The sequence below is a fragment of the Echinococcus granulosus genome (genome assembly GCF_000524195.1).
Source record: "Echinococcus granulosus chromosome Unknown EG_S00004, whole genome shotgun sequence".
NCBI lineage: Eukaryota > Metazoa > Platyhelminthes > Cestoda > Cyclophyllidea > Taeniidae > Echinococcus > Echinococcus granulosus.
This window is the reverse complement of record NW_020170384.1, coordinates 2,506,615-2,528,439: the sequence shown is the minus strand read 5'-3', so window position 1 is coordinate 2,528,439 and position 21,825 is coordinate 2,506,615. Positions and strand designations below refer to the sequence as shown.

General features: G+C 42.8%; 1 protein-coding gene across 1 annotated transcript; it reads right to left on the bottom strand. All coding sequences in view use genetic code 11, as the record gives it.

Moving 5' to 3' along the window:
• Positions 1 to 280: 280 nt before the first annotated feature.
• Positions 281 to 13,666, bottom strand: EGR_01229 (Mitochondrial intermediate peptidase; the record flags this gene model as incomplete). The annotated part of the gene is given in 16 exon segments (XM_024490478.1): positions 281 to 481; positions 622 to 939; positions 3,448 to 3,637; positions 4,290 to 4,531; positions 6,465 to 6,740; positions 7,196 to 7,427; positions 7,466 to 7,683; positions 7,721 to 8,083; positions 8,169 to 8,296; positions 8,335 to 8,499; positions 11,240 to 11,435; positions 11,537 to 11,599; positions 11,922 to 12,146; positions 12,164 to 12,390; positions 12,727 to 13,028; positions 13,458 to 13,666. The coding sequence occupies 16 exon segments, from the start codon at positions 13,664 to 13,666 to the stop codon at positions 281 to 283; spliced, it is 3,555 nt and encodes a 1,184-aa protein (XP_024355297.1).
• Between the last annotated feature and the right edge of the window lie 8,159 nt (positions 13,667 to 21,825).

The window sequence follows — 21,825 nt, the reverse complement described above, 5'->3', positions numbered from 1 at the left end:
TTCCAGGATGACAATATTGCCACGTATCTTCCGCAAAACACAATGCCAAATTTTACGAACAACATCGCGATGTAAGTTTCTGATCTAAAAGACCGACTCTGTTAGAGCAATTTGCTTAAAAGACAAATACTTTCTACACTAACCTCTCAATGGGAAGAAAAAGCCTTCTTTAGCTTTCTGCATTACAGACACCATGAGTGAAAGACCAGGGAAGCGGGGATGAGTCATGTATACACATAGGAGGAGGGAGAAGAGTGGGAGGTAAATGAGGGGCGACAGTCTATCGAACGAGGTTCCATGAGGCGTTCCCTATTCGCGCCAGAATTATCCGCGCAGCCTCCTCGCGAACCGCAATGTCTTCGCAGAGGCCCGCGGCGAGATGTCCCATATCTGCTGTTCCTTCATCCTCGTTCAACAAACGGGAAAGCATCTCTTGAGGCCGACGCTCCCCGCCGTGGCGAAGCAAGGTGTCACGGTACCTCTGCAAAATACGAGCACAACGAAAGAGCTGGATGGACCAAAATGCAGTCACCATGGCACACCATCCGGGCTTCACCAAGATCTGGAGGGCGGATCCCTACGGCGTAACTGAGGAGAAGCAATGAAGATAGCTCCACTCACCCGTCCAAAACCCGATGACCACGGATCCCCCGCAAACCCCTTGTGCCAAATCAGCCCAGCAGCAGCTCGTGCCATGAGGTAAGAGTAGTAACGCCCACCATAGCTACACAAATGGCCAAATCGATGTGTGGTGGCCACGGGTAGGTGTTGCAACTGCGATGGCAGATCCGTTGACAGCCAGGGACTACAGTGTTCCATCAAGAGGTTCTCAAATAAAAGAGCAGATGGTGGACTGGCGCTGGGAATTCCTTGGAAGGGTGTTAGCACCTTTGAGGGGGAGTCGGAGTGCAGCCGTTGATCGAGGATTGAGTGGACCAACTATTAAGAAAATCCAATGATAAAATCACAGACTCGATGGAGGATCTATCAAAAGGGGATTTCGCATAGTTTTGCCCGAAACAGAGGCAACACATAGATTGTAAAAAAAGCTAAGTATTCCTCAGAACCGATGCAATTGAGATCAAAAACAAACCTTTAACTCTGTGTCGAATAAGGAACATTGTTATCAGAAAAACGAGGAGACCACTAATTCTTAGCGAAGCCCATTGCCTGCTTTAATGCTTCATCAGATTTTGCCGCCTCTTGACCTTTGGCAGCGGTCGTCAAAAGATTCCGAATGGCATGGCTAGAGGGAAGCTAAGGCAACCTTTTTGACGATCACCGTCAACCGGTCGAAGAATGCAGTAATGATATGCATCTGACTGCCGATGCCTTTAATCGATATCGTCTCCAAACCGTTTGCCAAACCAATCAAAGCCAAGTAGGCTGAGGTTGGCCTTCGTGATGTAGCACGGTCTATTCTGAATAATGATGCGCCACCACAGAAGGATTCGAAACATTAGTCGCCTGGAGAGCCCCAATTGACCACCACCTACATCAGTGACAGTTTCAGTTACCCCATGAACCGGTGGATTGCCAAAGTCGACGCCATAGTTTCCTTGGAATGACAGTGACGCCGGAGCCGGGTGTCCAGCTGTAGTCCCCCTTCACAGACATTGAATAGGAATGCGATAAACCTTCGGCGACCAGGTGCATTCATCATATCGGAGAGTTTACAAGCTTTGGGGGCTTATTTTGACTACGCTCTGCATGCTTGGTGGTGTCCCGCTGGAAGTGGACGAGTCAGACTGACAGCACCTATCCCCATGATTAACAGTGTCACACCGGGGGCACAAGTGATATTCGTGGCGGGAGTACTTGACAAAGTGCCAGGTCTCGCAGTATCAACAGGAAGAAGATGTCCACTTGTTTTCGCCAATGGTGTGCTGGTTGTTGGGGTGTCGGTAGGGTTTGGCCGAGCTGGATAGGCAAATCGCATTGACCGGGAATTGTTTTTTTCTCCCTAGACTGAAACAAAGCGATGTCATGGCTGAGGGTGACCAAGGGTGGGCGCTCAGTTGTTGCTGTTTGCATCGTCATAGAGAAATTCTTTTCGGTCATAATAACCAGACGAGCCCAGATGTCTGAGCATGTGGACGACCACAAACCGGAGACGATGAGTCTGCAGCTTCCGCACTGACAATTTGACCCTTCCCGGTTAGGTTACATAGTCCCTATCACGGCATTTTGGCAACTTGAGATAGTTGTAACTCAGACTAGGTAACGAAGACTGCTCGTCAAAAATGCCTTCTGGCAGTGATACAGTCGCATCGAAGTTCAGACCCTTTAAGACCTTAGGCTTAAGAAAGCTTCCATGTTTCAGATGCTCAGCTCTTCCGAGTTCTCTTAACAGAAGTCGGATTTCCCACCCATCATCAGTGCCAGGAAACCCAGATCAGTAAAACGCCCCATTCTGCTTAACCAGGAATCAAATATGGGACCGAAATTTGAAACATAGTGGAACCGTGTGATACTGCTTGTAACAAACTCAATAAATTATCATTTTAGTCCGATTCCGAGATTCCGCATCAGAGTCTTCTACAGACTAGATTAGGTTTGCTTGAATTGCGCCTATATAGGTTCCATCCATTTCACCTGATCCGCAAGTAGTAGTTCACGCTCTACTGAGCTCATGTTTTGAATACGGCGTTGCCGATTCCTATAACCTGGATTTTTCTAGTTCTTTTGACCTAGACGCTAGCGGAGTCCCCAAACCAAACCATTAACAGATGAGAAATTAAGGGGGATGTCATTATCGGCCTACGTGCGAGCAAACGGAGATGCGATGTGCGTCCACGGACCAGCGTCCAAACTGTGACAACATCCCGGATGCACATCTGAGCCGGCCTAGTCATGCGCGTCTATCGTGACTGGTTAACCTTGGGCTTAGGGTGACCATTAGCCCAATTAAAGTCCGGCTGATGCGATCTCAGACAACAAGGTGGAAGCAAGCGAAAAGTGGTCTCTGAGTTGTTTGCGGAAATAATCACGGAAGTAGACGCTTCTAGAAATCCGAAAAGGCGTTTTTCTGGAGTAGCAGACATCCTCAGCAGATTGGCACATAACCTGTCTTGAATGTCTGCAATTTGAAAAAGGCGGTTCACATCGGACACTACTTTAGGTTTTAGTTTTTGACAAACGCAGAGGCAGGAGGGATAATAAACCCTTTTAAGCCGAATTGTCCCATGTAATACTTGAACGCTGAGACAAGTGCATAACTGTAACAGGAGGCTATACCGAAATGTAAACACGGATTTTAATTCGAGAAATTTGGTCTTTTTTGTAAGCTTCGAAGTCCTAATTTGAAGTGAAGGACCTTCGTGTCTATAAATCGGCCAACTTATAAGCGACGTAAGCACTTTTTTCCGCCTCTTATGGCCTTAGTCGGTCAACGGTACTCCAAAAAGGGTTCCAACAAACAGGGACAAAGCCACAGATGACGCCTACCTGAAGCATGACCTCGACGCTCTCTCCATAGCCACGGCTAGCGTTGAGATAAAGAAGGGCTTTCATCTCCTCATCGGAGTTGGGTGCCTCACCAGTCTGAAAGTGACGTGCGTACTGAGCTGTCACGCGGGTGTCCAGGGCGAAGTGTTCCATTAGGGTGGAGGGGAGCTCGGCCAAGTCGGTGCTGCATCTGTTGGGGTGAGACAGCGGATGTATCCTCGGGAGAAGATAGCAGATTTGCGATACATATGTGGACAGCTGCCCGATAATTGAGCGTAAAATATCCAAATTACTGAAACATTTAGATGGATACGACACCAAGGACCAGCTAGCACCTCCTACCACTACCGTGGGAGCATACCCTCGAGCATCCTGCGCGTAAATGCATCTGACGAGGGGTTCTGCGAACCTCCAATTTCGTTAAAAATCAGCACCACTTATACAACTTTGCACATTGGTCATGATTATTTTGTTTTGTTTTAATCCATTCCTTGATATGAGTGATATGATGTGATCATGTTAACTGAAAGGAAAAGGGTACGTGCGTTGATGCCATGCTTGAAGTCCTCTGCACATGTAGATATCTGCAGGTTCGAATTTCACCCATTCATCCACAAGAAATTCTATCGCTTACCACACACTGTCCCATGCACGTACACATTACCACTGTTGCCTGCCATCTTAATCGGAAGTGTCGGAAGCAGATCGATCCAAAGATTAGGTAAAACAAAACAACGAGCTCTCATCGAGAAAAAAAGGTAAGTTGATGGATCCGCATTAGAAGAAACCGAGGAGGGTGAACTTATGGGTTGAATGGAGATGGATAAACGGAGAAAACGCACCTAGTTCCGGTAACATGCTGGTAGCGCGTGCGTCCAAGCACCGAGTGGAGTGCATGACCCCACTCATGAAAGAGATTCTCCACCTGTCCAGGTGTCAACAGAGCCGGAGTTCCGTCCTCACTGGAAGCAGGACTTGGGCCCAAGTTTAGCTGAAGCACAACTACTGGATACTGGTAAGGCGAGTGTGACTCAAACATGGTGTTCTCAGTGTGACGACCACCCCGCACTGTGTAGTGGCAGTCCTATAAGCACAGGAGAAAACGGACGGCTGTAACCTAGCTGTTTTTCGTAACTGAGGGACACCTTAGCTACTCGCAGTAAATCGGTTACTTAGCCATGTTTCGGTGAAAGGAAACGAGTTATAATGTTAGTATGGCAAGCAGGAAGCGGACAAGTCTTATTTACTCAGGATGGTCTTATGAAGAAGCTACTACTGGAGATGCCTGTACCCCCCAAAAAAACGTTCCCATTTTAAATTTTCCATATTTTCATCTTCATGGGTAATTTCCAAACATTTCAAAAAGTCGCGTTCGTACTCATGTCCTCCTGGTTGGCTGATATCAGATCAATGCGAATCAGCTAGCACAACTACGGGTGACCGGAACCACCGAGTGACCCGGACAGCCTCTACTACCCCGGAATTAGGAGCGTGCGAACTCGCCGTACCCTCTTTGCTCACCCATAGGTGTCAATGAAAGACATCTGTAGCGAGGTCTGTTTATTGACTATCTGGTTAGGAACTAAAAAGGATCCAAGTTCACGCACATGGACACCCAGCCTGTAAGAATTAGCGACTTAAGTGTTCAAATCATGGATTCATCAAAGCTCGAACTATCAAATGAGCGACAGCTGAAGCGAGTGGAGCTTCAGGAGACAATTTGAGTAAACTCAGGTCAAATTGTTAGACTCGGCTGTAGAAGCTTAGAGCCCAATCAACGCTACCGTTGGGCCAAAAGTGTCAGCATCTGACACGTAGCAGAATGGAAAATAATTTAAGGGTACATACGATTAGACAGTCCTTCGCAGTTTTCCATCTTTCAAAAAAGCAAATAACCGATCTCCCAGTTTGCCTTCGTACTTGGAGTGAAGTCACCTATCGTCTTATTTCAGATTCACCTGAAGACTTGCGATGGCCGAGGATGACGATCGAAACAAGGAGGTTCGTAGTAGACAAGTACCGATTGGTATTTCTTCCTTCCTCGGCTTCCACGCTAGTGAATTAGAATCCCGTTCATGCCATATATGCTACTTTTCTTTCGAAGCTTAAAGCACTACGATTGTGGTAGCTAGGTCATTCCACCTCTGACAATTCCAGCAATGGAATCACCTTTCATTAGTACAACTAAGTAGCACCAACAATTTGGTGCACATGACAAAATTTAGTGAAGTGGTGCTAGGTTTAGCTACTGATACCTCCTTATCGAGACCAATACTTTGGTTTTGTATTTACCATTAGTGCTAATGAGTAAGAAAGCAGTGTTAGTGTTGCACAACATCGCCATGGAAACGGTATGAACGGCTTGAAACATTAACAAATGAAACGTGGGATAATCTGAAAACGTCTGCTTTGGAAAGTAATTTTAAACGCGATCAAGAATTTGGAAATCATTTGAGAGGTCAGAACTGGGACTAGTTTCGATCATTATCAAGTAGAAAGTGGCCGCAACGAAATGAGATCTATCCATTTAGAAGTAGAACAAAGGGCAGATGTAAAGTCGGTCCCTGAATAACTAGAAAAAAAGAGATTAAAGCACTCATAGTTTTGAAGAGGAAGAAAACGCAGAAAATTTGCCGTAAATGAAGTATGGTATTGGATGAATTCCGCATTAGAAAAAGAACAGAAGGCGGTGTCTTTCACCTTCTCAATATAAAGTTATACCACAAAAGTACACTTAACTGCTGATACATATGAGAAGGTACAACGTAGTCACTTTAGGAATCATGACTCGGAGAAAGTTTCATAAAGTTGTCACTACTATACATCTGAAAGAAAATGGGGATACCAGCATTGATACTACCGAAAGTCAGATGACCAACCAAATTCCGATCACAAGAGCACCGTTAAAACGACAAACAGGTAAACGAGGGAATCTTAAGCGAATTCGCATAAAAAATCTAGAAACGCATACAACTTCCTCTATAGACCAAAAAACAAAATTGAAAGGATTCACGTACCGTGGGTAGTTTGCCCGGCCGATTGAAAAAGTCGCAGTAGATAGTGCCCACCTGTACTCCCGGCCCAATAGGGTACCGAACCTCCCAAGGGTGCACCTCTTCTCCCTCCATCGCCACGTGGGATTCCGTGGTATAAGCGGTGACCTTGACCACATCCGGATGCCACACCTCGCCAGGTAGGGCGGGCTCTGCCTCCAGTCGCAGACCAAAGAGGCTGTGCGCCAGTTGGCTCACGCCCTCCATGCATGCGCCCAGCGAGAAGAAGGCCTGTAGGCGCTATAATGCACACACTGAAGTGTTAACTTTACCGACAATTCTGCTCGTATTAGCAGTTTTTCGGCCTCCAAACCTTCCGCACATTTATAAATCTGTTACCCTAAATGGCACAAGTGCCAACCTGTGCCAACAGAACTAGGACAACTTACAAACACTTGAATTTTGTGCAGACCTCCTCAAAGCTAGATCAGACGCAACATCATATAAATTATAGGTGATAATTCATTTTGCATAGCTCTAATTCCAACTAATAAAGTAAACATTTGGATTTGAAAGCGACCTCTTACCTGCTTAGATAAGAAAATAAAATATCCAAGCTCCCATGTCTTGGGATACGAATTGAAAAAAAGCCATGTATAAGTTAAATAAGCAAAGCACAAAGAAATAAATGAAAAATATTGCAAAACATTGAGACACGCCTAATCAATGCAATATGGAAAAAAAGGTATGTTCACCTCATATCCACCACATTGTTGGCCCTGATGAATGAGAAAGGGTATGTCCCAGGGTCGCAGACGATCCTGTTGAGGTTCTAGATCCTTTCTTAGATGGGAGAGCGCCGTTCTGGTGGCTGTCTGTGTAAGGAGTGTGGAGAGCGTCGTTAGGAAATGTTCCACCCCTTCAGGTGACTCCGCAAGACTCGTCTGTTGCACGGCGCGATAAAGGAATGACTTCTTGCCCGCTGCTCTGCAAATAAGGGCAGTTAAAACGAAACAGTCGCCTACTTTGCCATTTTGTCCCTGGCCTCAAGGAGCTCAACCAGCCGGTATTCCTGGCCTTCAATGGGACCGAAGAAGAGAGTGTAGCTGAGGGCACGTAAAAATTGTTGAGGTGCCTCGTAGTAGGGGGAGTAGAGCTTCTTTCCGCTGAACGGACGCCAGTCTACGTCATTTGAAATGGAGCTCAAGAGGGTGGAGCTGAGGGTGACAGGTGTGTTGGCGATCTAGAAAAGATATTAGGGGCGTATGAATGTAGACTACTCTATTGAATTCAACGCCGAGTTCTAGGTTCCGAGAGGCTGCTTTAAGAAACGTTTGGCGATCAGACGCATCCTTGAGATGTACACCAGATTGTTCGAAGTCCTCTACAAAGAGGCTGAGCACCCGTTTGTCTACAAGATCGGTCTGAGCCTCGGGACTAGAAGACGATGAGGTCTGAGCATGGACGGCTCGAACTGCAGCATCGTAAAGGCCAACGTCAGTGTTTAGGCTTTCAACGAGATTTCCAACGTGAAGACAGACTTCATTTGCAGCACGCTGATAAGCCTCATCAGGATGTAGGGCTCGAATACAGTCAGCCAAGTCGGCTACTCGACACAAGCTGTCAGAAAGATCATCCAGAACCTAAAAAGAATAAATGTATACCAAAATTCCCTTTCCGAAATAGCTGGTTGAATTGATCGTTCAAAAACTTAGAAGTATTCGATACCTGAACCATTATCCGCTTTCGGTTCGGATTCTTTGCCTCATGAATCAACATGTGACAATTGCCGAAGCATTCATCTAACGATGCTTGAAAACCATCAGGTTCACATAATTTATCATCACCGAACAGACCTAAACACACATTCGTTTTATGTGCACGCCGAGCTAACCAGCAACTTTCTTGTCCTTGATGGAAATATTGTTTGGTCCATAATTAAACGCATCAGCGAGTGGAGAAAGTCTGATGTGTTTTGACCTGCAGAAGAAGCCCAAACGGACTAAATGTCGTAAACAAACAGGGTGAAACATTGTGCACACCAGTATACAATGACCACCTTAAATTGACACCTTACCGTTTAAACCAATACCTAATCAGAGTCTGGTCCTTGAGTGCTTTATTAGTATAGGTATTAAAATAGGTATAGATATGTCACCTCGCACTTTATTATATTAATTACTAGAGGCACTTATTATTTGCAGTGCATTTGTGCCACCAGGATTCAAAACCGACTGACACATATGTATATGTTTTCACCGTCATTCCATAAAGCAGTGATTGGGCTATTACTGCAAAAGGAAGTACTAAGCAAACCTGTGTTAATTTTGGTACTTAGAATGTTTTCTATGGAACATTTTTACGTTGCGTGAATAGTTCCCAGATTTCTACCAGAGTAAATTATTGAAACCACTTGAATTGTTCATACCATGCCCACAGAGACAAATCAGACTCCTATCGCGCAGGCTTACAGCAAATGCTGCTTTAATTTGCTTTTTTTTAATGGTACATATGTAACACCCCGAGACTCCTTTGAAAACGAAAGATCACATAAGTTGGTAGGTTGGTTGTTCGTTTAGCTCTCAGGTTTGGTAAAGGGCCAAGTTGTGTCTTGTCTATTGTACATTTGCCGGATGGGCTGGCCTCTGGGCCATTCCACTAGCTCAAACCCCTTCTGTATGTTAAATAGATACATTAAGCTTGAGTAGCATGCCTTCATTCTTCTGCAGGGATGTCTTGGGGGCTACTTGAGGGTTACTGGTATGGCTCGATGCCGTGCAGATTGTCAAATGCACAATGGCAGAGCCCCTGATTGTTCGGTTACGAATAACGAGAGTTGAAACCGATAACTAATCTATTGCTCCCAGTTGTAACGGACTCTGAGTTCCTCTCTTTCAATTCTGGTTTAAGACCCTAAGAATGCTAATAGCGCGTGGAGGATGGCGTCTTCATAGGTCGCTAAAGTATAAAGGGCAGGAAGGTTCATTTCCTCCCCACGGCTTATAGGTTTGAACTCACCTGAAGCGCACATTCAAGCAAACACGAATCACACAATGTGTTTGAGCCAGCCATAACCACTCACCCTTCACAAATATTTTGCAAGGCAAAATCATCTATGCCCCATGTTCAGGGCACTCGATTCTCAAAGATGTGGGGTCAAACATGTAAGAGCTCATCAAACACTGAGAATTTCAATCTGCTTGATTACCACTCTCTTCTAGACGAGGGACTAGAGGGTCATTTCTGACAGTCATAATTTTGCCTTGAAATGAGGTGGGTTCTCTCTGACACTCCATTTTAAAGTGACGATGCCTAAAAAAACTATAAAAGGTCTCAACAACGTGAAATGAAACTTGGGGCCATTTAAGCTTAAGTGCGAAACCTCGTCGAAAAGATGAGTTTATTTGAAACATTCGCTTGCAAACACACATAATAATTAAAACTTAGAAATGAATGAATAATTGCGCTCAAAAAGATGTCTATTCCGCAACCGAATTATGGCCTCGTCTTGATCTACAAGTGAGAGAAAAAGAATAAAAAAGCTTGATACTAAAGAACGTTTTAACCTGATCTTCCTCTTATTTCGTCCATATTCTAAAGCCATTTTTTCGACGATGTTCACAACTTTTTTACGAGCTGCAGAGCAGATGCTAGAGTAGGTATCCAGGCATTTACACCACTAGTGAACAACAAGGTAGCCAACTTGAAGACAACAATGTAATCAACACCTCACCAAAGATAACTTTAGAAGAAACAGCTAGACGTAGTGATCCGAAGCACCACTGGCTATGACGAGACATTAGTGAGGTTTGTTTCCAAAAGACCATTCCCTAACTTTTGGTCATTTCTCTTAAATAACTAAAAATTCGTTACTAAACGACAAAGGCAAACAGAGGAAAGTAAGCGACTTAAAAGCAACGACCTAACTTCTAATTAACCTTAAGCATTGAAAAATAAAACAAAACAAGTAAATTACACGTGAATCACGTACACGATTCATTGATTAACTGCTGGAGTAGAGGTCAAAGAAAGATGGAATTACAAGCGAATGCCAATAATGCATTCAACGCAAAGAAATAGAAATCGAACTGCTAACCAAATGTAGATATAAAAGAACATGAAGAAAACTGTCTATAGGGGCGATTGTAAGTAGCATTAATGCAGAAAAAAGGTTTGGTGGGGTTCTCTCGATCATTCCAACGCCAATATGAAAGGAACACCAAATGTGGCGACAGTAAATTAGAATTTTAGCCTTTTAGGAGGCAAAAATAATGTCAAAAATGTTTTACAATGAGACAACAAAGTGGTGAAAAATATAGAGGACTTATCGACTTGAGATAATAGGCATCTGAAGAAAGACTACAAGGCACAATAAATCGAAAAACAGCTGGTCAGTTGCTAATTAACCACTGATACCAAAAAACATGCTAAAGATGGGGTGATTATTCAAGATTGGTGATTGAACTGACCAAAGGAAACTTTGACATAAATGGCACCAAGGCAAAATTAGCGACGCAGCCGAAAAAAAGACTTCAATCTCCTGCCACCTAAAGTAAATTTTTGGAGGAGAGACAATAGTAAAAGTGGCAGACAATGAACTTCCACTAACTAACAAGTTAAATAATTTTATAAAGTGAATGTCAACGATGTGGTCAACTCAAAAAAAGCTGATCAAATATTAGCCAATCTCATTGATACTAAAATAGCACTGAAGAATGAAGCATTATTTTAAAAGAAACTGATATTTGCATGAAAGGGAGAGACTACTGAGTTTTCGTACCTAAATATCGACGACATACGCCTTCTTCTAGCGTTAATGTTGACATTGGTGAGGGAGCCAAGGAAGAGCTCATTACTCAAAACGGAGGCACGACGCGAAATCTTTGCCATGTAGTTCTGTCGTTGACTCTCCGGCTGTTCCATGACTTCCAACACCACACCGCGACTTAGCGGAGGTACTTGTTCGTACATCGAATCCACGATATAGTAGGACATCTACGAGTAAGAAAGTGCTAGCATTTAATAAGTTACTGACATTAGTAAAATAACAAAACTCATAATCGTTCGTTTGTACGTGCCTGAAGATTCCTTTCAACTATCTTGTCAATATCAAAGTCATCCTGGTCTTCACCGAATGGATTAATTAACGACTCAGCCACCTAAAATACAGCAAAATGTAAAGTATTTTTAAGAACTATTTATTTATATTTGCGACGTCGCAACATCAATTAATGCTAAGAATGGCGCAAATTATGCTGATATTAATAAACAATCTACAAAAATAACGGGTTTTGAGTGTGAATTTAGCTCTAATTCTAAAGTAAACAATGTTTACAGAGCTAAAGGCAATTGTTGCATGCAAAACCCTCTTACAAAGCCATTCAATGACACGCAGTATTCACAAATTACCGCAGTCCACATATACACGCAATGATGTCAAAGGAGAAGTATGTAAACAAAATACACAGATATGCCGCCTACCTTAATCCATCCCATGTAAAAAAAGAAACGCAGAAGGCCAAAAATTGGTACATACAAGTCCACTTCATCCCCCATGACACTTTTATTCGGATCCAGAAATTGCCACGCAAAGAGGGAAGAGATAGTGTAACTGTAGACTGTCAAGATGGCTACCTGAAGAAATGGTAATTCAATGTTAAAGTACGTGAGTAAATAAGCCGAGATGAGGGATCCACTGGCCCTCCACTAACCTGTGTATAGACTAATGGAACGGAAATCAAGTTGTAGCAGAGAATAGAGCCAAGACCACTGCGAAATTCGGCAATTTGTTTGCAGAGCAGTTCCACAGAGCGATCGGAATTAATAGAGCCTTCCATGCGCATTTGCGAGACAATATCCTGCGCCCACAAGCATGGTTCTACGTAGCACGCTGAGAGTTGAAATGGAGCACTTTGGAAGTAAAGTAGTAACTCCTCCTGGGTCGCCAAACCTAAGTAGAGATAAAAGTTACTTTTGCCAAAATTTATTAAGAAAAATTTTTGGTTTGCCCACACTAAGTATTTGTTTTCACTTCTCTTTGAAACCCATTCGTGGGAATTCACTGGTAATCTACTGTAGGTTCAAAGTTAATGCACGGGTAATAGTGTTTTCAGAATTTCTGGGGGTCAGAACCAAAAAACTTTCATTGTCCTTACAGCACTTTCTGAGAAATTTAGAAACAGTACCATGGAAACAAATCCACTAAAGGAACAAACTGTGAGATTTTTAGGATTTCATGAATTTCTTGAAGTTAAGAAATGACTTACATTAACTGGTAACGACTAACCTGCAGATACCAAACTAAACTCGTTTGGGAAAAGCAACTTCGCTCGCGAACACATATCGAGTACAGCCAGAACAAAGGAGAGATTGACGTAGCGCATGATGGTTCGGCGTTGCATTCGGACACGCTCCGAATGACCGAGCGCGTAGGCGCCCAGACTCATAGCTATTTCGTCTGGCCAGGGAATATTGAGAAACTGATCCCACCAGCGTTCAACTATGATGTCCACAAAGAAACCCAAAACAAAGTAGACGGGGATGTACTCGCCATAGTATTTGCAGAAGCTGCAATATGCCTCGAATGCGCTGGCAAAAGGGTGCAAAATCAATTATCAAAAAGCATTCAATAAAAAAATACTCCTTAGTAAAAGGCTAATGCACTTGTGTATCAAAAATACATCATGTATATAAGCAAAAATAACAGTCCCTGTTGGCTAATACAATAAATTTAAAGCGACAAATTGCTAATACACTTCTGGGGCAATATATGATGCTTATCACAAAACTAAAGCAAAATACATCAAAAGTGTACTAAAACAGACCTTTAAAATTAATCAGACCGATAAACAACGTTACTTGAGCATTACTTGACACAAAGTAAATAAGGCTGAACTTAACAAATGCATAAAATCAATTTATCAAAAAAACCTGGGGAAAAAATTAACGATGCTGGTAACATGGTAATTGTTACTTAAAAAGGGTACACTAAATGTGACATGGAAAGTAGACTCTTACCGCTTAATAGAATCAGGCATCACAAAACGATACGTCAAAGAGATTAGGAAATACAATCCACAAAATAGTAGAAAGTCAAACCAAATGTAACGATAAACGCTTCCTCTCCATCTTAAGTCTGAGTACAAAAATTGCGCAAACCTGAAGAGAAGTTTCATAAAAATGAACCATGAGTTGGTTGCAACAGAGTTTAAGTAGCGCACCGTCATTTTGAAGATGGGTGTGGTCTAGCTACCAGTTTTCGCACATTGCCTTATAAGTAAATAGGTGACTGAAACAAAAAGCATTCAAAATTTGTTAAAATTTTGTCCTCAAGAACATGTAAGTCATAACAAATATTTTTGGGAGTGCTTGGCTTTAATTGCGCGTCATCGTCAAGTCAGTTGCGCAAACCCAATGTTTATTAATAATTAAATAATATAGGTGATTTTTCCTGCTTCTTGTTTGCCGACTTAATTCTGGATTTGTTTGTCTAGTCATTATGATTATCTAATTGCTGGATTTGAACCTGTTGCGGGCCCATTTAGTTCATGTAATCATAACATCCTTTTGCACTTACAATTGATTCTTGAGCGCTTTTCGTAGTTTCTATGGAAATATTATTAAGTTCTCGAAATTGTGCTATTTGTTATCCTTGGTCAATTTAGGGGAGGACAAGGTGTGAATGCATGTTTTTGCAGAACTTGTGTAATACGATGGTGGTTTATCCCTCGGTATTGTTGAAGCGCCGCTTTTGTACTTTGGATTAGCCCTCTTGTACCTTGCTGGGTGGGCTGGCCTTCAGGCCACGCCAATAGCCCAAACACCCTCTCTGTGCTGAATATATATTCTGCCCGAGTATTGTTTCTCTCGTCTTCAGGGAAGTCTCAGGACGCTACACATGTTATCCACTTCCTAAAACAGCTTCAAATTGCTAATAGGCGCTACTAATGGGTAAAAATACCAAGTATTTTTCACCCGATTTATTTGTGGCGCCCTGAGACTTCCCTCAATGCGAAAGAGGACATATTGCTAGAGCAGAATACTAATATATATATATATTCGTCAAACATTTTGGTTTGGGGCAACTACCATGTCCCGGAGATCAGACCACCCGACGAAGGTAAAATAGAGGAGACCCAAAGTGGCCCCTTCGCCAAAACCAGGAGTTAAACAGGCTACCAACGTATTACATTTGTTGTCAGATTCGCATCAGTGTGGATACAGCAGTACATTATGACTTGAAACGTTCTGCATAAATATATCCTGCTATTCGAATACATTTGCGAACATTTCCGCTAGATACTCTTAGAGAATGACATGAGAATTGGCATGATCTTAACAATACCCCCCTTGACAATTAAAAACAAAGTGGGTAATAAATCCTGTAGAACGTTTAGTCATGTGGACCTAGATGAAAGCATTTTAACTGATTAGCAAAAATGTAATTTAGGCAAGGATAAACTCAGCTTCTGAAGCTAGTTTTAATACTAATGCAGAGAGGCTGCAAGAGAAGAGAGCCTCAAATCCAGATCACGTATCTAACGTGGGATTGCACTGTACACACATCCAACCATAATGTTCATTTTGTACAGCAAAATGAAAGCTAGAAATCAGGGAGTGGCTAAGGCGCCTTTCCATTTTTTTTAGGAAGAAATGTGTTTAAATTCCTCTATCTATAAATTGATGATGAAGTGTTATTGTAATACGTCAAGTGTTCGTTTAAATCTCGGTTTCGGAGAAAGGGCCATTGTACCTTCGTCAGGTGGGCTGGCCTCTGGGTCATGCCAGTAGCCTCAACCCCCTCTGTACGTCAGCGATACATATTCTACCCTAGTATTATGCCTTCGTTCGCCTTTAGAGCAATCTCAGGCCCTACAGTTACAATGGAGCACTCAGTACGAAATCCAGGGGCAATGAGAAGTCTTATTTTTTACTAAGGATGAGGCTTCTTATCAAAATTGATTCTTCATTAATGATTAGGTTTTTTACTAAGGATAAGGTATCCTAGTGGGGTTTTATATGTAGAGGAATTGAACTAAGTTACTCTAACGTCCCACGTCTTCACTGAGGCCGTAAGACGTTAAAGTAGCGTGTCAGAAAATATGCTAATAACGCACAGAAGGTCAGGGAGGCCACTGACACCGCCAAACGGCCATACCGTAGCCTAAATCAAACGTAGAATTAAACTAGCTATCAAAGTATTACAATTACATCTAGAAAATGGGTTCCAACGCCCCCATTATCGTTTACCTATCCTGCAATCGGATGAGCACCTCGTGCTTTGTGCGTGTTGATGACAACTTCTTGTGGATCAAGGCGAAAATTGTTCTAACCTTTATTAAAATCACTTTTATCAATTGTGGGATCCAATTTCACCACCTCACTGGGTTACTGTTTGGTGATGCGAGACCCAAGTCTCATTTTGTTTTACTAAATATGCGTAGAAGATAAATTAGTCAATTCAGAAGCTTTTGCTAACGACATGATTTCTAGTGTAAAGGAGCCATTCCTGTGTTATGGAACCAAATTGAAGCAATGAGCGGTTAATTGTTCAAGCCAACTTCTTCATTCCTCCTGGTTAGCATCGCCGCCTTGCTGTAATGGCTTCTGCAAACTGCCCAGCAGCCCTTCCCTGCATTGCTAGTAAGGAGTCATTCATACTTTATGCAGCTCCACATCGTCGAATAACTAGGAAAGTCGAAAGGATTTATAACACCATAAAAAGTCATTTGGTTCAAATAACTAAGGGACAAGTCACTCACTTTTGTTTGCATGGTGCGTAAAACAACCAAACACATGGCTTGTGTTTTAAAACTAAAATTCCTGACGTCTTTGTATTTTGGGATCAAAATAAGGACGAGTTGCCAATGTACAATTGATGGTAACGATGTAATAGACTCAGGGTTTCTCGCCTCCACCTCATCTTCCGTACACTTTTCACGAGCAGTTGAGATGATAAAAGACATGCTTTATGTGGTAGTGATAACAAGAGGTTACAGGTATCACGGTTGCTGCATTACTTTGATTTCTTGTTTAACTCTTCGTTTTGGTTACGCGGGCTCTTAAGGCTCCGCTTATGTACTTCCACTGGGTGGCATGACCTCCGGATCATCCTAGTAACTCTTCTCAGCCCTTCTGTACGTCGACGATGCATATTTGGCCCCAGCATTATGTCTTCTTTTGTCTTCAGGGCAGTCCCGGGTACGTTCCCCCCTCAATGGCCAATAAGGTCTGATCCGTCCTGAGGTTTGTATTTGCGGACAGACATGTAGTGCAATGCATCCTGCCAATGGCCTGAAATTTACTAGATACATAAATGGACTCCGGTGACATTGTATGGTAAAAAGATGCTAATTTTATTAGTATTTCTAAGGGGTAGTTCTTTGTTTATCTTAGCGTAATGGCGCCCCGTCTACTCCCATGACCCCTTAACCCAACCCCGCCACGCTTTAATAATGAACCTCCTTCCGCCCTCTCCCTAAACCGATGAGTCGCTACGATTGTATAGCCTTAAGTCGTATAATTTAAGTTTAAACTTCATTTATTGAAGAGAACTAATTTTTCACTAGTTTATTATGTTAAATTCTAATTGGCACGGGTTTTATAGGCGGACTTTCTACTTTTAATTTTACCGGTTGAAATTGAATATGAAATTGCAGCAGTAGCCCACCGAGACCACCTTGAAGACGAGAGAAGGCAGAACATGTATTGCGGGCGGGAAGAAGGGCTGAGGTAGCTGCTGGCATGCTCTGGAGGCCACACCGCCTCGCGGAAGTACCAAAGCGGGATCTCAAGTACCAAGCGAAACCGACATGAAGAGTTTTAAAATCCAAGTACTTCATAAGATTTCGGAAAATGAGACGCAGCCAATTCTAGAACGCGTAACCCCCTATATCACTGGTAGTTTTTAAATCACCAGTCTTTTGTTACGGAAAACAGGAGGAGTTGGGATTCTGGTGTGGATAAAATGGGACAATTTATCTGTGTGAGTCACAGTAGGATAGTAAAGGTGCTATGAATTTCTGCCTAGGCGTCACGAACAATAGGCAGGGCCTCCCCAAACGCGAAAACAAAAACGCGATTATGCGATTAAAGCGAACATTGGCTCGGAGACGCCTTGACGATCAAGAAAATGGGGAACTGGCCATTTCCGACTATCTGCACGGTCCTTAGACAAGAAAAGGGCATAGCTGTATACCCTTCTACTCTGTATTTCTGTACGGCTTACTATAGCGCCCCGAGGCTTCCCAAAGGCTGAAGGTGGCACAACGCTCGGATAGAATATGTATGGCCGATAGTCAGAAGGGCTAGGGGGTACTGGCATGGCCCAGGGGTGTTGCCGATTAGCAGAAACCCCATAGCGGAGCCTTAAGTGCCCACGACACTAAAACAACGAGTTAAACAAGCAATCAAATTATTACGGTATTTCTATTTTTGATCCAAATGACATACAGAGCCCTTAAAAGTTGAGAGGATGAACCAATTTGAAATTTTCAAAAAAGCAAAGAATGATGTTTTAGACGCCAGTAGATTCCGCGCAATTTGCAGTGTAGCTCGGTGCAGTGTTTTGTTGCTACTTATGGAAACTGTTTAAATGCAAGCGAGTGTTTGTGTTGCATCCAGTGTAAAGCACAGATGGGCACCAGACCATTTATACGGCACTACAACTAATGTCCTTGACGGATGTGGTTTAAAGGAGTTTAACCCAGTTCCAAAGCTTCAGATGATTCTCATTTAATTTGCTGTCCAGCATTGGGAGAGGAGGCGTCATCAGGATGGGGCAGCGGAGCCTATCACTCAAAAAAAGCGTTTCATTCTGTTGATGGGTTGTTCAAAGGCAGATGCACTGCGATCTTCCCTCCTGGAACATATCAATTGGAGATTAACGTGTCAGGAACAACTGCCCGTCATGCTTCCATTTGTGGAGTGTGATTCAATTTTGCGACACCTACGTCGTCTCTGAAGGGAACGCCGTGGTGAAGCTGGACAAAGGAGTCCCACCCCTACGCATCAATGACACATGCCAGCCAACACAAGACTGGCGACAACTGACAGATGACAGATGGTGTGCTTAAAATAATGCCAATTTGTTCTCCACATTCCCATCTCAGTAGCAAGTCTAAAGACTAGCTATTTTTCTGTTAAATAGGAAAAGCGTTGTTTTAAAGTTTTTGTATGATTAATTTTACTACCGACAAAATGGGTCGGATAGTGGTTTCGACGCCGTCTCATTGATGCACCTTTCAGCAACTGCTGTCACTTTGGTTGTGTATGTCTTCAACGAGGAATTTGGGATAAACGATTCCGTCTCAAGTCCATCACGCGTGAAGCAGAGCTGAAGTTGTGTCTTGCCATGCATCAGTACATGTGGGATTCATTTGGTTAGCTTTCATGCCTTTCTCTGAGGAGTTGATGTAGACATCAACCGCTTGCTTCTTCATTCATCCTCAGCGTTGCGAAAAGGTGGTCTCTGCCTAATTTTTTACTCTTCGGTTAAAGCGTAATGGGTCCAACTCAGGGTCATATATTTCATTAAAGTCGCGGTATTGCTGCCTCTGCATCCTGCGACCGTACCTTCCTTTAATGTTGTAAGATATTCCCCTGGCTTTAGAAATGAGTTAGACCCGGTTTGTAAAAGGGGAAGAGGTAGAGGCATGTTCAACCGACATTATGTGAAGAGGGGGTTCAAAATGTGAGGAAAGTAGTAGAAAGCTCAAAAGACAGTACTAACCAACAGAGTGACATGTCTATGCTTTTGATACATGGCTACAAACAATGGTGGACAATTTCGCCGAGTCAATCCAAGTTGCCCAGACCCAGTTACTTGAGCCATGCCAAAAACAGCGAAAACTCTTGTGGTCAGCTCGTGGCATTGAGGAGGTTTTAATGTGTAAAAATCGGCCCTTCCTTGGACGATTTGTAAAACTTGTTCCATTTGAATGAATATGGTGCTGACCGAGGTAGATATGTGTCTCCTACAAAGTGTAAAAGGACCAAATGTTAATTTGGTCCGAAAGAATGCTTCAGGTTAAGTCATACAAGCTGTGACTATCCTTGGGCGAGCCGGATACCTTGGGATAGCGGTTCTGAACAGGACAGCGTATGGGATAAGCTGGCATTGTGCGAAGTTAAAACCGCTTTCTTAAAGCTCCTGACAAGCATGTAGACAATTTGAATCCTTAAACCTTAAAATAAAATCTACTCATGATATTCGCATACAACCAAGGCCAAAGACAAGGGTTTCCTATGCATGGTGGCGCATGGTAAATATTGCATGCACACTGCTGAGAACCGTCAACACGACCTCCGGCTGAGGAAGCATTTCTCAAACATCCTTATTTCCCAGTCATCTTTCTCATCATACAAATACCTCTCGGAAAATTAGGTCTCATGCTAACAATTATTCCAAAACCCGCGATATGGCTTTTGCTAATCTGACATTTATTGGCATATTTCATGGAAATTTTGCAATTTTTCTGTTAAAAGTTAAACGTACCTCTTGATAGCACGACAAATCTACGTCAGGCAGTCATCTCAATCCACTCGATCAAATTTTTAACCATGTTTCTGTAACTTCCTCAATAATCTGGACAACGCAATAGATAGTCATTGACACTCGTGCCTGTAATTTCCGTACCCTTTTTACTCTGAACACCTCACACTGCGCTTAGGTGTTGTCAGGACCGTATCAACTGCAAAAGTTCTTTCAAAATAAGAAATACTTCGTCAAGTTTGTGCCACGAAACATGCAATCACCTAGTGAATCATTTCATTTGCTTAAAATACAAATAAATTCTTATGCTTCCGATGCTTGATATATATACTGGCAATAAGAAAGTGTACTTAAAATCTAGCATGTCACAATATCACACGTCACTCGTTGTACTGTCCTGAAATATAAAGCAGTGGTGAATAAAATGTCATGGCTGACGCCACCTCCTTTTGATGGCCTTACAATCCTAAGAGGTTTGACTTGCAAATTAATTGGGAGTTACTAGCATATTACCCTTTTCATTTAGAAAACAATAAGCAAGACTGTTAAATAATACCAAACCTTACTAAGCTAACTGACATCTCGAATTGAGTTTTACGCATTCAAAATTAAACAATGAGACTTAAGTGACGCCTTATTTTTGAAGGTGGCCTTCCAGAGATTGGTTGTCTTGCATTGAGATGTCGAATCAGAACGACTGGACAAAACCTCCTTAATGCAGTCGAAATGCATGTCCTAAGATCAGGATGAGGCCATTCTGTCCCAGCAACAAAAGCCTCGATTGCGTGGGCGAAAATGCAAATGGTTGGTTTAGGGAGGAACGAACTGGGGGTGGGGGGGAAAGGCTTTCGGCTTCGACCCCGGTTATGCAAATTGTGACCTCTTTTTAGCCAAAAGGCCTTTCTACAATCTAGTCTTTCTAACATATTCCGACACGCTTTTGCGACATTCAATCCCGTCACCTAATTTCATTGGCATGGTGATGATTCAAGAAATGATAACAGAAAAAGGTATTTGTTCTAATTCGACTTCCCCCTGCGATGATGAGGATCTTGGCTCATATCACCTACGTTATCGGTCGCTTCAGTCACCACCAGACTCGCATGTCTGGACTTGAGTGCCACAATAATGGCATCATTTGAAAACCTGTCCTACAATAACGGCAATCCGCTTTGTGTCAGCGGGATATTAAACTAGACCGGCTTTTGGTGAGTGAATTCGAGAGGCAAAAGCCTGGCTGAAGTCAGATTGATTGTTGTTGGAGGCGCTAATCTTAGGTTCTCTTACTATGACCAGTGATGAAGCGGTGTCAGAATTAGGGGAACAGCAATCTTACTGAAGGTATGGGTAACGCTGACAAGAAGGCTCAACAACATTGCGACCTGTAGACTGCGGCCAATCCAGAAGGGCAAGTAAGTAGAAGGGAAGGTAGAAATGTGAATAGGAGCAAGGCCTGTCTCCGATTGCCACTTGAAACATGGCTGAGAAAGTCGGCTTCATTATGAAATTCACTCTTTCTGAAACGTCGATCAGCCCCAAATGGATTGCAATCATAAAAATGTGAGTAATAAATATGGTTGGAAAACATTTGCCAGTGATTTCCTCCCATAGTCGTCTCTCCTGTCTACGAAGGACACAACGAAACAGTAGACATGCCCCATACGGAATGTGTACATTATTTATACAAGCCGTTGGGAAGACCTTTGCAGGTACCCACAATTCGGCATTCACGGCGGTGGCATGCAGTCCTGACCTATGTCACCAATGTCATTAATCACCAAACTGTACAGGGCATTTTCAGTCAAGCTGAATTTTAAAGACACACCCAGTAAATATTTACCTTTGGAGATAAAAACACCTAAGTCTAGTCTTATTCTTTCCCATTTCATCTTT